At 31.6% G+C, this 15,531-nt stretch overlaps 1 protein-coding gene across 1 annotated transcript; it reads right to left on the bottom strand.

Moving 5' to 3' along the window:
- Nucleotides 1-6,562: 6,562 nt before the first annotated feature.
- Nucleotides 6,563-8,304, bottom strand: LOC113873408 (cysteine-rich repeat secretory protein 3-like). The gene is made up of 2 exons (XM_027511513.1): nt 7,530-8,304; nt 6,563-6,693 (listed from the first exon to the last, which is right to left on the bottom strand). The coding sequence occupies exons 1-2, from the start codon at nt 8,299-8,301 to the stop codon at nt 6,563-6,565; spliced, it is 903 nt and encodes a 300-aa protein (XP_027367314.1). The 5' UTR covers nt 8,302-8,304.
- Between the last annotated feature and the right edge of the window lie 7,227 nt (nt 8,305-15,531).

Raw genomic sequence — 15,531 nt, 5'->3', positions numbered from 1 at the left:
CCCTGTATCAAGATAGGGACCTGTGGACACACCTGTTGACAGTCTAAAACTGATCCATTACTAACCATGACGTGCAGAGCTGCTGCAGCTTGGGTCGGGAGCCGAAGAAAATGAGCGACCCTAGTTTACAAAAATTGTGCGTGCTGCTACTATCAACAAGAATGGTGAGCTTAGCATGATTCTCCTCGCCATAAACACGAAAGGTCTCTGGCACTAGTAAACTAGAAAGTGCATTAAGACTAATTTGAGGAGTGGAATCATCAGGAAGTGGAGGCTCATAAGAAATAAGCTGGAGGAGATCACGAGAAGAGGAGTAATCACCCTCACCCTCACTGTCGTTAGTTACAAGGAGGAGAATGTGAGCATTGCAACAGTGGCCGGAGGACCACTTCTCTTCGCAATGATAATATAACCCTTTCTAGCAAGAAAAAGCCAACTCGATAGGGGTGAGAGACTTATACTGGACCATGGAAGGAGGTGAAGTGGAAGTGGTTGGCGTCAGAGAAGAAGACAGCGATGTAAAACAAGGTTTAGACCCATGACGGCAGTCATTGAGCTTGTCCTCCTATAGTCTGGCGAGGGCAGCGGCCTGAGGAAGGGAAATTGGTTGTAAGGCCTAAATCTCACATCGAAACTTCAGTGAAATGCCAGAGATAAAACAACTGAGGAGAAAAGGGGGTGTGAGTTCAACAATATAGTTGGCAAGGCATTCAAATTCTGTCAAATAGTCGTTGACGGAACTGAGTTGTTGTAGCTTGAAGAGGGCACCCTTGGGGTTGTCGTAAAACGACGATGCAAATCAGGTTTTCAGAGCCTGTAATAGACCAGGCCAAGACATAATAAACCTACTCCGAAACATCCATTGATACCAGCTCAAGGCGATGCCGTCCATATAGAAGGATGCCACAATGATCCGTTCGTCATCGAGGGTGCCTTGATAGTCAAAAAACTGGTTGATCTTAAAGATCCAACCTAATGAATCATTGCCATCAAAACGTGGGATCTCCAACTTAATAGGGGAAGGGTGGGTGAAAGGGATTGGGGGCGAAGGAGGTGGGAAGTGCGGGTTGGAAGGGGTAATAATGGCGAGACGCTTCAAGATGGAATTAACTTTGAGGGATAGGTCGTGTTGGGTGGTTGTAAGAGAGTCCTGGTTTTGGGTGAGGTGGAGGACGACGTCCTCAAGACGATCGGTGGCGGATTTTCTAGTATAATGTTCGGCCATGGACGACAGGTCAGACCAATTGATAGAGCAGAGATACTACAACTATGTTATTCTAACAAAAATTAATTACGAAATTCATTCTCCTCCCTTTCATTCGTTTTTTTAACAGAATATATATAAGGTAATACATTTGCAATCATTGGTTTCCCGTAATTGTATGATTCTAACAAACTTGTGACATGTCACCTAGTAAATTTGATTCTAACAAACTCAGAAATTCAGACATTCCAATCAAACAGAGTCATTGAGATAAATAGGCCTTCTTGTAATTCTGATGGGCCTATGAGTTTGGGCTGGTGGCTCATTAACTTGGTTCAGGGACTCATTGCTATCAGCCTCTGTGGTTAATAACATGATGGATCAAGCCTATCCACTATGGCTCAAAGCCCAATAACAATAACCATTGAATCATATCTACCAATAACTGTGAAGTTATAAAAATAAGCACAATAACAATAATTATTTATAATATGGGCTAAACAATATGATTCAATATTTTGAAATCCAATTAATCTAGAATTAAAGTTATAGCAAAAGTGATTTATGTAAGTCTATACATAAAATATCCAATAGTCTCCCACTTGAACAACATTAAAAAAAAACACCATCATATTACTCTAGATTAATCAACAAAATGTGGCCAAAACAAGATGCCAAAATAAGCCAACACGAACTATAAGCATCTTAATAATGCAGAAATCCATACTCGAAGTATTGATATCATACACGATAAGACACTTATATCATGTGACTAAACAACAAAGCGGAATATGGACAAATGGTAAAGCACAACAAAATGGTTAGTAAAGTTGTGAACAAAGTGCAATTTGTCCAACAAAATAGCCCAAGTATCCGCCCAAGAGGTTGTTTAAGATTCAATAAATCTTATTACAATAAAATTGAGACTCAATTCAAAATATCTTCATAATATGCCATAACAATATATGCATATACAAGAATAATTATAACAATTAAACTAGACATAACAAATATATATATATATATATATATGGCAATAACAATAGCAACAATAATTATTATTCGAACAATGTCTCAAATATTATAGATATGATATTATGACAAAATATAAGAATAAACTCCCACTAATCTAAAACATCAAAGAACAATGTCTCAAAGGGATTAGCAATCATAAGCTCAATAGGGATATGCTCAACATGAGTTTTAAACTCTTGGACCTTCTCTCTCACAAACATAAACTTTGTCTCAAAATGCTTTGTTCACTTTGAGCTCTTATTATTGAGAGAGAAACTTACCACTGCAAAGTTATCACAATATATAGTCAAAAGCTTAAAGATACTTTTCACAAAATCAAACTTAGTAATAAAGTTATTCAACCATATTGCTGATGTGTAGCCTCATGCAAGCTATATACTTTGATTCCATGGTTGATGTGGTTGTAAGAGTCGGTTTGACACTCTTCCTAAAGATAGCTCTTCTAGCTAACATGAATACATAACCTGATGTAGACTTATGATCATTTGGACAACTACAATAGTTAGAATCACCATAATCTGTCACCTCAAGATGATCTAACCTCCTGTATGTAAGCATATAATCTCTCGTACCTGTCAGATACATTAAAACACTTTTTGCAACCTATCCATGTGTTATACCAAGTTTACTCAAGTATCTCTAAAATACATCGACAATAAAAGCAATATCAAAACGTGTACAAACTTAAGCATACATAAGGCAAAGCCAATAGTCAAAGAATAAGGTATTTTTTCCTTGTCTACCATTTCAATGTTAGTTTGAGGACACTAGGCATTATAAATTTTATCACCCTTTTGAATGGTGCAACAAGGGCTTACAAAATTACATATTGAACCAGCTTAAGATTCTATTAATATATCCTTACTGAGATAACCCAAGGATACTGTAAGATCTATTACGATGAATCCCAATGCCTAAAATAAAAGATGAATCACCAAAACAATGTCATCAATAAAAAGAACAACAAATTTTCTCCCACTATTTCTCAAATAAATACATTGATCAACTGCATTTTTTTAAAGCTAAAGAGCTTACAATATGATCAAATTTCAAGTACTACTTTCTAGAAGCTTTCTTCAAACTATAAATAGACTTTTATCTTATTTTTTTAATTTACAAACCATATGTTTTGAATTATTTTCAAAATAGACAGCACCATTAAACTCAACAACTCTGATAGTATGAGTAAGACAATAAAATCTATAACCTTAGAGCCTTCACAATATCATACAAAGAAATTGTTAATTGTCTTTGTCAACAATGAAAGATAGCAAGTCTTCTCTGTCCTATCAATTTTCTTAAAATGTTTGCCTAGAGACACTGTTAAAATTTCACAATTTTGTGACGAATATTTGTTAAAAAATTTGTCACTAACCTTATTTGAGCCCATTTATCATGTTTTGTTATAACAATAGAGAAATATTCAGGTGTGTGAACTTTAGACTAGTTCTCAAAAAGGGCACCATTAACATTAGTAATGATAAAAAAAAAAATTTAATAGAGTTAACTCAGTACTCATAATTACTTTAACTTTGGTAAAATGTTGATGGATATTGGCAACGTCAAAATTTATTTAAGATTTTTTGTAAGCAAATTTAATAAACAAAATAGAACTTATGACAACAATATAGTTATCCCATGCAATTATAATCTTGCCAAAGGATCCCAATTTACAATACAAGAGTTAACTTTCACATTACAGAAAATAAATAGATTCTTAAAACTAATATAGAAAGGATACTGAAAATTTTAAAATATAATTACTAATCATTAGGAACTATATTAATAAAGACAAACTAATAGGATAGGTGCATTATTAAAACAATTCTCAATGTCACATTAATAACAATAATTTTCATATAATAATATTTTATCACAATTCATCCCACAAAGGTGAACTGTGAAAATATATATATATATATATATATATATATATATATGTGTGTGTTTGTGTGTGTGTGTGTGTGTGTGTGTGTGTGTGTATGTGACAAAATTTTATAATAATAATATGACATAATCACAATAATCAACAATATGCACATAATAGAGCACAAATTATTTAATTAATCAAATAATACTAAATTGAAAAATATGTTGAATATAACACGTGCATAATAGTGCCAAAAATATGTATAAAAATTTTAGTCCAAAATTAGAAAAATATTTAATATTTTTAAACAATTTGTTACAATAAAAAAATTAACAAAATTACTTTTGATATCCAGAAAATTAAATAAAATTCACTACTAATTTTAAACTATAAAAAATGTTAAAAAATTAGGTCTTATTACTATTATTCATATTGGTTACAATAATAAAATAGATTTATTTATTTATTTATTGTATTTGTTATCAATGCCACATAATGTATACCATTGGCTACCAAGCTACAAACATGCCTCAAAATATTCATCCTAGCAAGTGACAAAGCAACCATTAATATAAAGCAAAACATTAATTTATGAAATACAATGACGAAACTACAGAAGCCTTTTTTTTATCTAGAATAGATTGGTCAATGATGTTTTATGTACATCGTTTTAATATAGCAACAGTTATTATGAACTGATTAGGAGCAAGACATCCCAAGTTAATAATAGAATAGGTCAAACTTATCCACTATGTTTCAATCTAATAACAATAACAATAAAGTCATATTTATTAATAATTATAAGCTTGTTACAAATAAACTAAATAACAATAATTATTTATAATATGGAATAAATAATATGATTTAATATTTTAATATTTAATTAATTTAAAATTAAGTTAAAGTTATAACAATTAATTTATGTCGGTTCTAATATAAAATACTAACATTTAATTATAATTATTAAAATGTAATAAAATAATGTAGAAGAATAAGTGATCATATCTTATTATTTAAATTGCTGTTAAAATGTTCGTTGACTCACCAGTTTAACCCTTTTTATTTAAAAATTGATTTCAAATCCCATATTTTTTAACTAAAACTTTCGCGAGTTAGTTAGACAAACTCAATTTGCCAATAATAGACGTGTTCATAAAAAAATAATAATTAAACCAATAGTTATGAATTTACGGATATATACCATGTTATAATTTTATAAAGATAAAATTAGTTTTTTTTTCATAGTGATCCTATTAAGTTTATATAAGGACAAATAATTTAAATAAAAATGATTAATAATTTTTTTAGTTATCGTTTTTGTGAATTATTGGTTTAAGTTATTAAAAAAATATCACAATTGATAAATTTGTTATTGTTGATAAAAAGAAGGCCACAATTTTAATAGACAAAAACTTTTAAAATTGATAAAAACAACAACTTAAAATTAAAAAATCAAATCAAAACAAAAATATAAAATTAAAGAATCAAATTATTAATTTTTCTTTTTATATAACATTATTTATATAAATTGCCAATGATGATAAAGTTCAGGTTGTGTATTGATTTCAAAATAAAAGATATAATCACATATCATATTAAAAATTTATTTCTTTATTTTTACTATTTATTTATGATTTCATAGTTATACATTGTATAATAATATAAATTTAAATTATGTTACATGATAATCTTTATATAATTTTTTTATTAACTTTAAATAGTATATTTTTATCATTCATCAAGAACTAAAAATACATTTTTTCATATTTTATAAAAATTAAAAAGAAATATAATTCTTAAATATATTATAAGCCCAAAATCGAACAAAAGAATCCAAACATCTCACGAGCACTATACTAATATTTAATGCATTTGAGGAGAGACAGAGACAGGACTCTCGGGGCTTGGAGGCTGCAACTTGCAACTTTTTAAAAAGCATAAAGTCAAAGAAAAATTAGAAATTAAAGCCTCAACAATAGTATTGAGAAGAGGAAAAGGAGAATCACTCACATGCCTAAAGGCCTTATACCCAAAATTTTCATCCACTAAGGATCACAAACATTCATTCCTTTGGGTAGTTTACAGTTACACCCTTGTAAACAAAAATATCTCACTTTCATGGCCTAATCATATTGCCCTTCCCAACAACAAAATCTTATGTGTCTAACTACAACAATCGTTACAGTGAACCATACTGTATTCTTTCTGTAACAAGCAAACACTATTTACCACAAAATTTCCATCTTTCATCCACAAACTGAACATGCAAAAACAATGCATCACAAAGAATATTTTTTGCCTTCTCAGAAATCATTTTCTGCTGTCAATAATCTGTGCAAGACAATAATATTGCAAAATGAATAAATGTGAGAATCAAAACATAGAAATAGTAAAAGCGTAAGTATAAATAATAAACTGAGGGAGAGATTAATGACCCATCACAACATCACTTCTTATTGCCGCACATAACTCATACCATCATGTTTCTTCTTCAAACTCCTAGCAAATAGCAAGCATATAACCAGAAAAGCCAACCCAGCTGCCCCTCCTAATATTATAGCTGCTGTTTTCCCTGGATTTTGCCCTGTCATTGCATCAATAGGCCACATATCACAATAGTATATTAAAATATAATCATACTTCAAGATGGATTTGTATAATTATTTTAACTACGGACTTGTTTAACTAATATTTTCTGCATAAAGATTTATGATATAAATTTCATCATAAAATTTATAGAAATGGAATAAGTTAAAAACTTATATAGATAAATTATATCCAAAAAACTTATTAAAATAAATTAAAAAAACTGACAGGAATCATAAATGATTTTTGCAAGCTCTTTCACACAATTTCTTAGTTCTTAAGCTCGTGTTTAATTCAACTTACTTTGGACTGAAAAGATAATTCTCCATCTTTATCAACTTTCTAAGTTAGCTTTTGATAAACAAATGGTTATTTCTTTTAGATTAATCTATTACCACACATGGCCTAAGCATACTAGCACCTTTTCTCTAAACACTCAAACAATTAGGGAGGGGAGCTAGTATCGTATCGTATTACAAAATGGACCTACGCTTTTGAAAAGGACAAAGACAATGACAAATTATTTAAAATTTAACGTAAGGATGCTAAATTTTGATACTTCACTTTTTACCCAGATTTTAGTCCAAAGATTTTAAAAACGCTTAGTAAATTGTTACTCTTGCAAAACTGACATTTAATTTATTCTTTCTTAATATAAGATGACAATATAAATAAATAAAATAAATAACTGTTTATAATGTCAGAAATTAATAAAAAAATTAAAAGACTACAATACTGGATTAATATAATTTGAATGACTTACCCAAAGATTTACTTCCCAAATTTTGTCACATTCATATATAAGTAGTAGGTATTAGGCATGCATTGTATTACCTGAGGAAGATGAAGAGTAGGAAGAAGATGATGCAGTAGATGAAGATGATCTAGAAGGAACCCCATTTGGGTAATAGCTATAGCTGATGAAGCACTTGTGCAAAAAGACTTGTCCAGAAATAGAGCTACCACATTCAACTTGGGCTCTCTGCACAGCATTTTTGACACACTCTCCACAATCAGAGTCCCCAACATCTCCCTCACACTGTCCCATCACATACACAGACTGGTAACTGGTTGTGTAAAAACCATGGCCACTAACAACCCCATTTTGCATCACCGAGAATGCAGTATCCCTTCTCTCTTCAAACCCCCTACCAGCAGCATTTGTTGCCCCACAAGTCTTGTACAGCATCTGCATACCTGAGATTTGGGAAAACCCTGCAACCTCGTACAGCATGTAACAACCTAGGAGTTGGACCCTGGCGGCTATGGTTTTGCCACAAAGTTTGTCACACAGAACTGGGAGCCTGCTGACACAGTTGTAGCAGTCAGAATTGGTGAGATCCCCTCTGCATTGGAAGAGACCAGTGATGGTGTTTTGGCCACTGCCAGAAGTGGTTTTAAAGAACTTGGCTTTGGTGGATTGTGAAACCAATGAGCCAAAGAGTGCAGAAAGTGACTGGGAGTATACCCCATTTGGATCTGTGAAACTGTCCTTTGAACAACCCTTGTAGACCAAGGTGGAGTAATCAGAACCACATTCTGCAAGATGAGGTATCAACAGAACTAGCAAAAAAAGGAGCAACTTTGCTATTTTAGTAAAACCCATTTTTACTCTCTCTCTCTCTCTCTCTCTCTCTGTGGTGTTGTGGAATCAAATCATGGCAATTTGAGGAATACCCTTCAATGGTCAAAGAAAAATGTGGAGAATTGTTGCAGATTCTTTGTTTTTTTTTTTTTTCCTAGTGAATTTTGCTTAATCAAGAGCTCAAAGGATTCAGCTTTTGTGGTTGAGTAGAGTGACTCAAAGTTCTCCTTTTGTGGTTCTGGAGAGTTGGGATTCACTTTCCTTTGGATAGCCTAAAACCTCAGTAGATGTGCAGATGGGTGAGTTGCATCTACCTTCTTTCTCTTTCTACAATTAGTACATTGTACAAAGTTGAAAAGAAAATGAGTGTGGTATGGCTTTGAAAACAGAGTACTAATATTTTATTATTATTATTATATTATTTGAAGAGAATGAAAATCAATGCTTTTTCTCTTTGTCAACAGAATTCAAAGTATTTGAGTAAGTATAGACGGGGAGCGTATTACATGGACCTTTGTAATTGTAAATTTAGGTCCATCACGGCCCTTTTAAATTAAAAGTTTTTTAACTCTAATTCTTAAAACTTAATATAAGTATTTAAATAGAGTATATTTTTGTTAAAAATATATTTTTTAATAAAATTTTATTGGTATTAGTTTTTTTAAACTTAATCATAAGATCTAAAGTTAATAATTTTTTAAAATTAATTCATCAAAATTAAATGAATGGTTAAGATTAATTCAATCCAATCTATTGCACACACAGGTTATGTTAAAAAATAATTAGATCTTGTAAACTAGTCTTCTCAAAAATGAGACATTTTAACTATGTTTGCAACATAGTGGAAATATAGTATTGAAAATAATCATGCTCAATCGAAGTACATTATGACAAAATTAGAAGTATGACGAAAACGGTGTAAAGTTGATGCTAACTGTAATTTTTTTTTCTAATGCAATTTTGTTTAAGTCGCAAATCGTATTTGCTAAGATTGTGTTTAAAAAGAAAGATAGAACACACAATTTTTAACACGGATTTTATAATTGGTCAATTTTTAAAAGTTTAAATGATTTTTAAAAGATATTATTATTTTATGATATAAATATTTTAACTTTTTAAAAAATAAATTAATCACTTAAACTATATTGAAAAATCTATTTAAAATAATACACTGTTAGCACTTTTTATTTATTTGACATTATTTCTTAGGCTGTTTATGTTAAACAATTCCGCATCAGTTTTGGTTTAATACGATTAAAAAAATCGTGTCTTAATTATTTTGCACAACATAGAAGTTTTCTTAGTAATCTAGCTCGTTACACCTTTTCTTTTCATTAATGCAGTTGTTGTATACTCCATACTCTCTATTATGACAGTTTGCCTAATTTAATTTCCATGACAAAATAATGTAGCTATGTCTTATATATATAAAAGTCTAAACTCTTTCACCTGAATATGGTTTGGGTGACTAAAATTTTTTATATATATAAAAACTCAAATTTTAAATTTTATTTAAATAATATTAAATAGTTTGTCACTCGAACTAACCTGTTTTTTAATTTTAAAATTTTTAAATTTATGAGAAGATCATTTTTGTTTTTATATATATATTCTTATTGTTTAGACTGTAATGAGAAACTCATGCTGATTCACTGCGATAAAGTTGCGGAAGCAGCTAAGCATGGATATAAAGAGTTAGGTTTGCTTATTTATTGACATCCATTGATCAGAAAATTTTGATGAACAATTAGTTTAGCTGGACTAACATGATTTTGCCACGTAGCTGACGGCAGAGAGTGAACAAGAGAGATGTAGTTTGAGTAGGCAAGGGTTGAGTATAATATTTTAGTAAGTATGAATTTTATTTTACCTAATTTAAACATTTCAATTTACAAAATTATTTTAATTAGTTTTTAATCTTAAGTATATTATATACTTTTTGTATTGTACATTTTCTAGAATATAATTTAAGGATGATGTTTGGCACAAAAAATATTTTAATATTCTTAAAAAGTAGTTTGGAAATGAAAGATTCTGGAAATACTAATTTATGAATAATTGGGAATAAATTTTTGTAGCTTTTATAGGTAGGAATGAAACTTTACTATAGTAATTGATTTTAAAGTTATTAAATTTTCTCATAACATTTAATGAAAATTAATCATTTATTAAAAATACCATAACCAAACATATTTTTATAAATTTTCTCATAAATCTTGTTCTTAGAAGTTTTATTCTTAATAAATTGGTTTAGTTGGGAGTTAGGAATGAAAAAATCTCTGTACTAACACAAGATATTGTTCTTATTGAAAATAATATAATGATATTTCAAAAGAATTTATTAATTATAAATTTTTTTATTATTTTATGTTATTATTAATTATATCTTCAGTTATATGTAATGTTTACGTAAACAATTATAGTGATTAAAGTATTTTAAATTGTACTAGACAAGGCACCACTTGGCCATTATAGAAGAAAAAGGAACCGAAGCACTCCCTCGGCACAAGGACGAACACCCCGTCAAGTTAAGATAAATTAGGCATATTGGAGAAGATTAAGGTAAGTAATCGTTAATTATGTATCTAAACACAAGGCTTAAGATAGGGCTGACTCATGAAGCTCATTAGCCCAAAATACTGTCTATAAAAAGAAAATAAAAAGTATAGATAAAGGGTTGACTTTCAAATACTCAATAGCATTTATTGCCTAAACTGACACCTGACTTTATCATTGGAGTGTCTTTTGCAGGTACGCCCTCCCACGTCATACAAAGAGAAGTCAGAGGTACTTGCAAGGACGTCATCTCGCTTTAGAGGAAAGGAATTTTCAGAAGACTCGTGTACCCCTAGTAGGAACATTTTGGCGCTCATCGTGGGCCACGATTCGTCTCAACTTCGAGTAGCCATGGTACTAACAAGAAGCCAGCATAAAGGACAAAGTCAACAATGGGGAGTTCCTTACCAGCAGGAAGAAACAACACCTAACCCCCCAATACTGAAAGGGGAGGGGATGAAAATCTCTTTTCGATAGTAAAGCAGTTAAGGTCTAAAATGATAGAGATGTAGTGATTAAAAGAGAAAGACACTCTCAAATTATCGGCCCTTAAGAGAGAGAATGCCAATTTGAGAGAAAAAATCAAAACATATATACCTTCTTAGACTACTCCCTTCGTCCAAGAGCAAGGGGAGTTTTCAGCTTTGCAGGAAAAGTCAAAAACATGCTTGCAAACGAGAAATACCCCTTCCTTTGAAGCGTCAGGCTGAAGCCCTTTCATACAGCTTACTTGGAAGTTAAGTTACCAGGAAATTGAAAGGGCCTAACATTAGAAAAGTACAACGGAACCTCGGACCCAGAAGAGCATCTGGATATTTTTACAACTCAAGTCGGTCTATACACTGACAACGATGCCTTGTTATGCCGGATCTTTCCAATCTCACTACAAGGACCAGCTCTCAACTGGTTTACGAAATTACCCCCTTCATCCATTGATTCCTTTGCAACGCTTACCAAGCGATTCAAATTACAGTTTCATTATTAGAAAACCTGCAAATATAGACAGATTTTTTCATTATTACAGACGAATTTTAGCATTACAGACAGACTGTAACTGTTTGTAATATGCGCGTCAGTAAATAATAACAGACAAATCTGTCATATACAGACAGAAAAATATGTCTGTAATATACAAACAGAAAAATCCGTTTGTGATTCATTTATGAAATTTTTTTAAATTTTTTTTTATAAATATAATTATTCTTTGCCTCATTTTGCTTCTACAGTTCTTCATTGTGAGCATGGACCTAAGTATGAACCATGTCCTCCACTTCCTCAGGTACAAGAGAAAGGGCATTTCCGGTGACAAATGCAGGGGACATAGAGTCTGCATATTTAGAGACCTTTTTTAACTTTACCTACCATATCTGAATCAAATATAATACATGTTTAGAGACCAAATACACAAATACATAATATTGTATCAACCTTTTATTTTACATTACACAAATTTCTAATGTAAATTTTGGCAGAATCTCCCCTAATATATGAATATTTTCTTACATCTTTTACACTTAATACAACAAATTTTTAATATAAATTTTGGCAAAATCTCCCTTAATATATGAATATTTCCTTACATTTGTTTACGTGTACTTAATACAAAAATCTATATATTATGTAACATTCTATTAATAAATGCATAAAAAACATACACATTACAATCCTAAACCGTTCTAGAGCACATCCCTTATAACTCCACACCATGCATATTCTACAAACTCTACAAACACAAACAATCCCACAGCACACAATAATCAGGTTCAGAGAAGGACCTTTACGCCCTTCCCCTAAGTCATACAATCTCCAATCCTACAACTCTATCTTAGAAATTTTAAGTCTCTAAAATACATAAAAAAAAAAAAAACCAAACTGATTAAAAGTTACAGTTTCATACCAAGAACACAATGATGCAAATTATCATTCAAATGGATTCTCCAATCACTCACAAAGGCCAAAAAACTGAAGCTCCTAGAGAAAAACAAAGAGAGAGAGGTGAGAGAGAGAGGAAATTATGCAAAATGAGGAAGAAGAAGGAGGAGGCACGGATTTATTATGTGTTTCGCACATTACAGATAGAAAAATCCATCTGTAAATGATTTAATGAAACGGTGCGTTTTAAAGGTTTAATTACAGATGAATTTATCCGTCTATAAATTTTTTCAAATACAGTTATAGACGGCAAAACCCATCTATAAATTGCCAAATGAAAAATCAATAAAAAACGACAATATTTACAGATGGATTTTCCCGTCTATTACTCCCGCTCCAAAATTTCCACCCATTTTCAAATTATAGACCGAAAAAATCTATATGTAATTCTTATCTATAATACTTCACGCCAAATGGCGGGCCAACTACAGACGGTCATTACAGATAGATTTTTCAGAAAATTTAAAAAATATAAAAAATATAAAATTGGTCTATAAATCTGTTTGTAAATAGCGATTTTCTAGTAGTGTTTGCTACAAGTCATCCTCATCCATTAACGTCATTAGCATTGGTAAATATCGATCAGAAGAAAAAAGAAACACTCAGAGCATTATTAAACGTTTCGGCAAGGTGACCCTCTCAATCCACAATCTAGAGCCGACAGTTGCAATGCATCACCTAACCACAGCTTTGAAACTAGGACCTTTCGTCAATAGTATATTCAAAAAATCACCTACTGTTTTAGACGAATTAAGAAGTCATGCAGCCAGGTACATGTAGATGGAAGAATTGGCCGAATACCGAGGTCAAGTAAGAATGGAAGTGGGGTTAAACCCAAGAGAAGGTAATAGGAATGAACTATTCAAAAATCAGCAGGAAAACAAAGACCGAAGAGGTGAAGTGATAAGTCTGTAATTAGGCCCTATTTTACAGTCCATATATTCATATTTGACCTTTATTATATTTGAGTTTTACATTAATTTATATATTAATTGTGCAGTTTGGTATAAAGAGACCGTAAGTGGATGTTGGTAGCATTTTGGGCCCAAATTGATGGAAGATTAGAGCTTCGCAGCAGTTAGCACGCCCAGACCTTTTAACCAAGCACAGGGGTGCTTCGAGCCCATGCACGGCCGTGCTCATCTGCGAGGAGCCCAATTGTCAAGAGTCTTTAGGATTTTCAAACCTTATTAAAAGCATATCTCAGGCATCGTAAAGGGACCATTTTTACATCTTGGCTTTGGCTCTAGAATACATCTGATCTCGTCTCTCTTGCACGGGATCCTTGGCACATGCTTTGCGAGACTTGGAGCTTCAAGTGATCGCACTTGAAGACCAAGAACATATCTCATACTCTAGTTTGATATTTCTTTTGATTACAGCTTCGTTTATGATTGTTTTAGTTCTTTTCTTTAGTATGAATAACTAAGTCCATAGCTAGGGCTATGGGAACTATTATTCATGAATTTATGGAATTTTGATGTTTGAATCTAAATTTGATTTCTGTTTTGTGATAAGATTTTATCCTATTGCACTTCTCTCTTAATCCTAATTTATTATACTGTTAGGCGACCGTACCTCGGTTAATTAATAGATCTATAAGGTAAAACGGGACAAAGGATTAGGTGGACCAAACCAATCTTTCTCTTCTAATCGTTATTAAATTAACAAGTTCATAGGCTCCTTAAGCTTTCTTAAATTAATGTCTTATATGACCATTGAGGATGTTAATTTAGAGAAAAGAATATTAATATTGCATGACCATTGGGTATTAATAGTATTCGTATGAATGATTAGTAATCATAAGGAAATCGGATTTAGAGTTAAACAGAAAAATAACATAAAGGATTGAATGAGAAAACTCATATGCCCTAAGTTCCTCTCCGATAAGTTTAACCAAGACGTGCATTGTATTCCTTACTCTTAGTTTTATAATTGATTTTATAAATTCTTGTTTTTAATTAATCTCGTATCTTTGAAGCTTAAACAATTGAATTAGGAAATTCTTAGTAATTGAAAATTAATTCTTGTGGGACAATATTTCGGGAACTTAATTTAAGAACTCTTTATTACTTCTCGATGAGTACACTTGCCCTCCGAACAAGTTTTTGGCGCCGTTGCCGAGGATTGCTTTTTCAATATTAAGAAAATCTCAAATTTAATTGATTTGAGCAATTTGTGTCTTACTTTATTTTAATTCTATCTTGTTTATTAATTATTTTTTTATAATTTTACATTTTTATTTTATTTTAATTTTTTTCTTTTTTTAACAATTTCTTTTAATGTATGCTCACTCGTTCTAAGTGCTCTACAACTTGTTTATTTGATCCGAAGATTGAAAGAATAGTTCGTAGACAAAGAAAAGAAGTGAGAGAGCAAAGAATGGCAGAGGGAAGGAGATCAATTCAAGATTACATAACAGCAACTGCTAGAGGCACTCTTGGAAGCATTGCGGCCCCTAATGTGGAGGCAAACAATTTTGAATTGAAACCAGCACTCATAACCGTGGTCCAGAACACTATACAGTTTGGAGGCATACCTAATGAAGACCTCAATCTCCATCTGACAAAGTTCCTCCGATTGACAGATACCATCAAATACAATGGAGTCTCCAACGATGCTATTTGACTCTGTCTTTTCCCGTTCTCAGTATCTGAAAAGGTGAATACTTGGTTTGCCTCACTCCTAACCAATTCCATCACAACTTGAGAGGATCTCACTTAACAATTCTTGGGAAAGTACTTTCTCCTATCAAGGTCATCT

The sequence above is a fragment of the Abrus precatorius genome, unplaced genomic scaffold (assembly GCF_003935025.1).
Source record: "Abrus precatorius isolate BTA unplaced genomic scaffold, Abrus_2018 Scaffold7, whole genome shotgun sequence".
Taxonomy (NCBI): Eukaryota; Viridiplantae; Streptophyta; class Magnoliopsida; order Fabales; family Fabaceae; genus Abrus; species Abrus precatorius.
The sequence above is the reverse complement of the archived record's forward strand: the minus strand, read 5'-3'. Positions and strand labels throughout refer to the sequence as shown.

Excerpts from the sequence above, each read along its gene's own strand:
- LOC113873408 (XM_027511513.1), bottom strand. The coding sequence starts at position 8,301 with ATGGGTTTTACTAAAATAGCAAAGTTGCTCCTTTTTTTGCTAGTTCTG. Across the intron at positions 6,694-7,529 it reads CTACTCTTCATCTTCCTCAG|GGCAAAATCCAGGGAAAACA; the intron begins GTAATACAATGC and ends ATGCAATGACAG.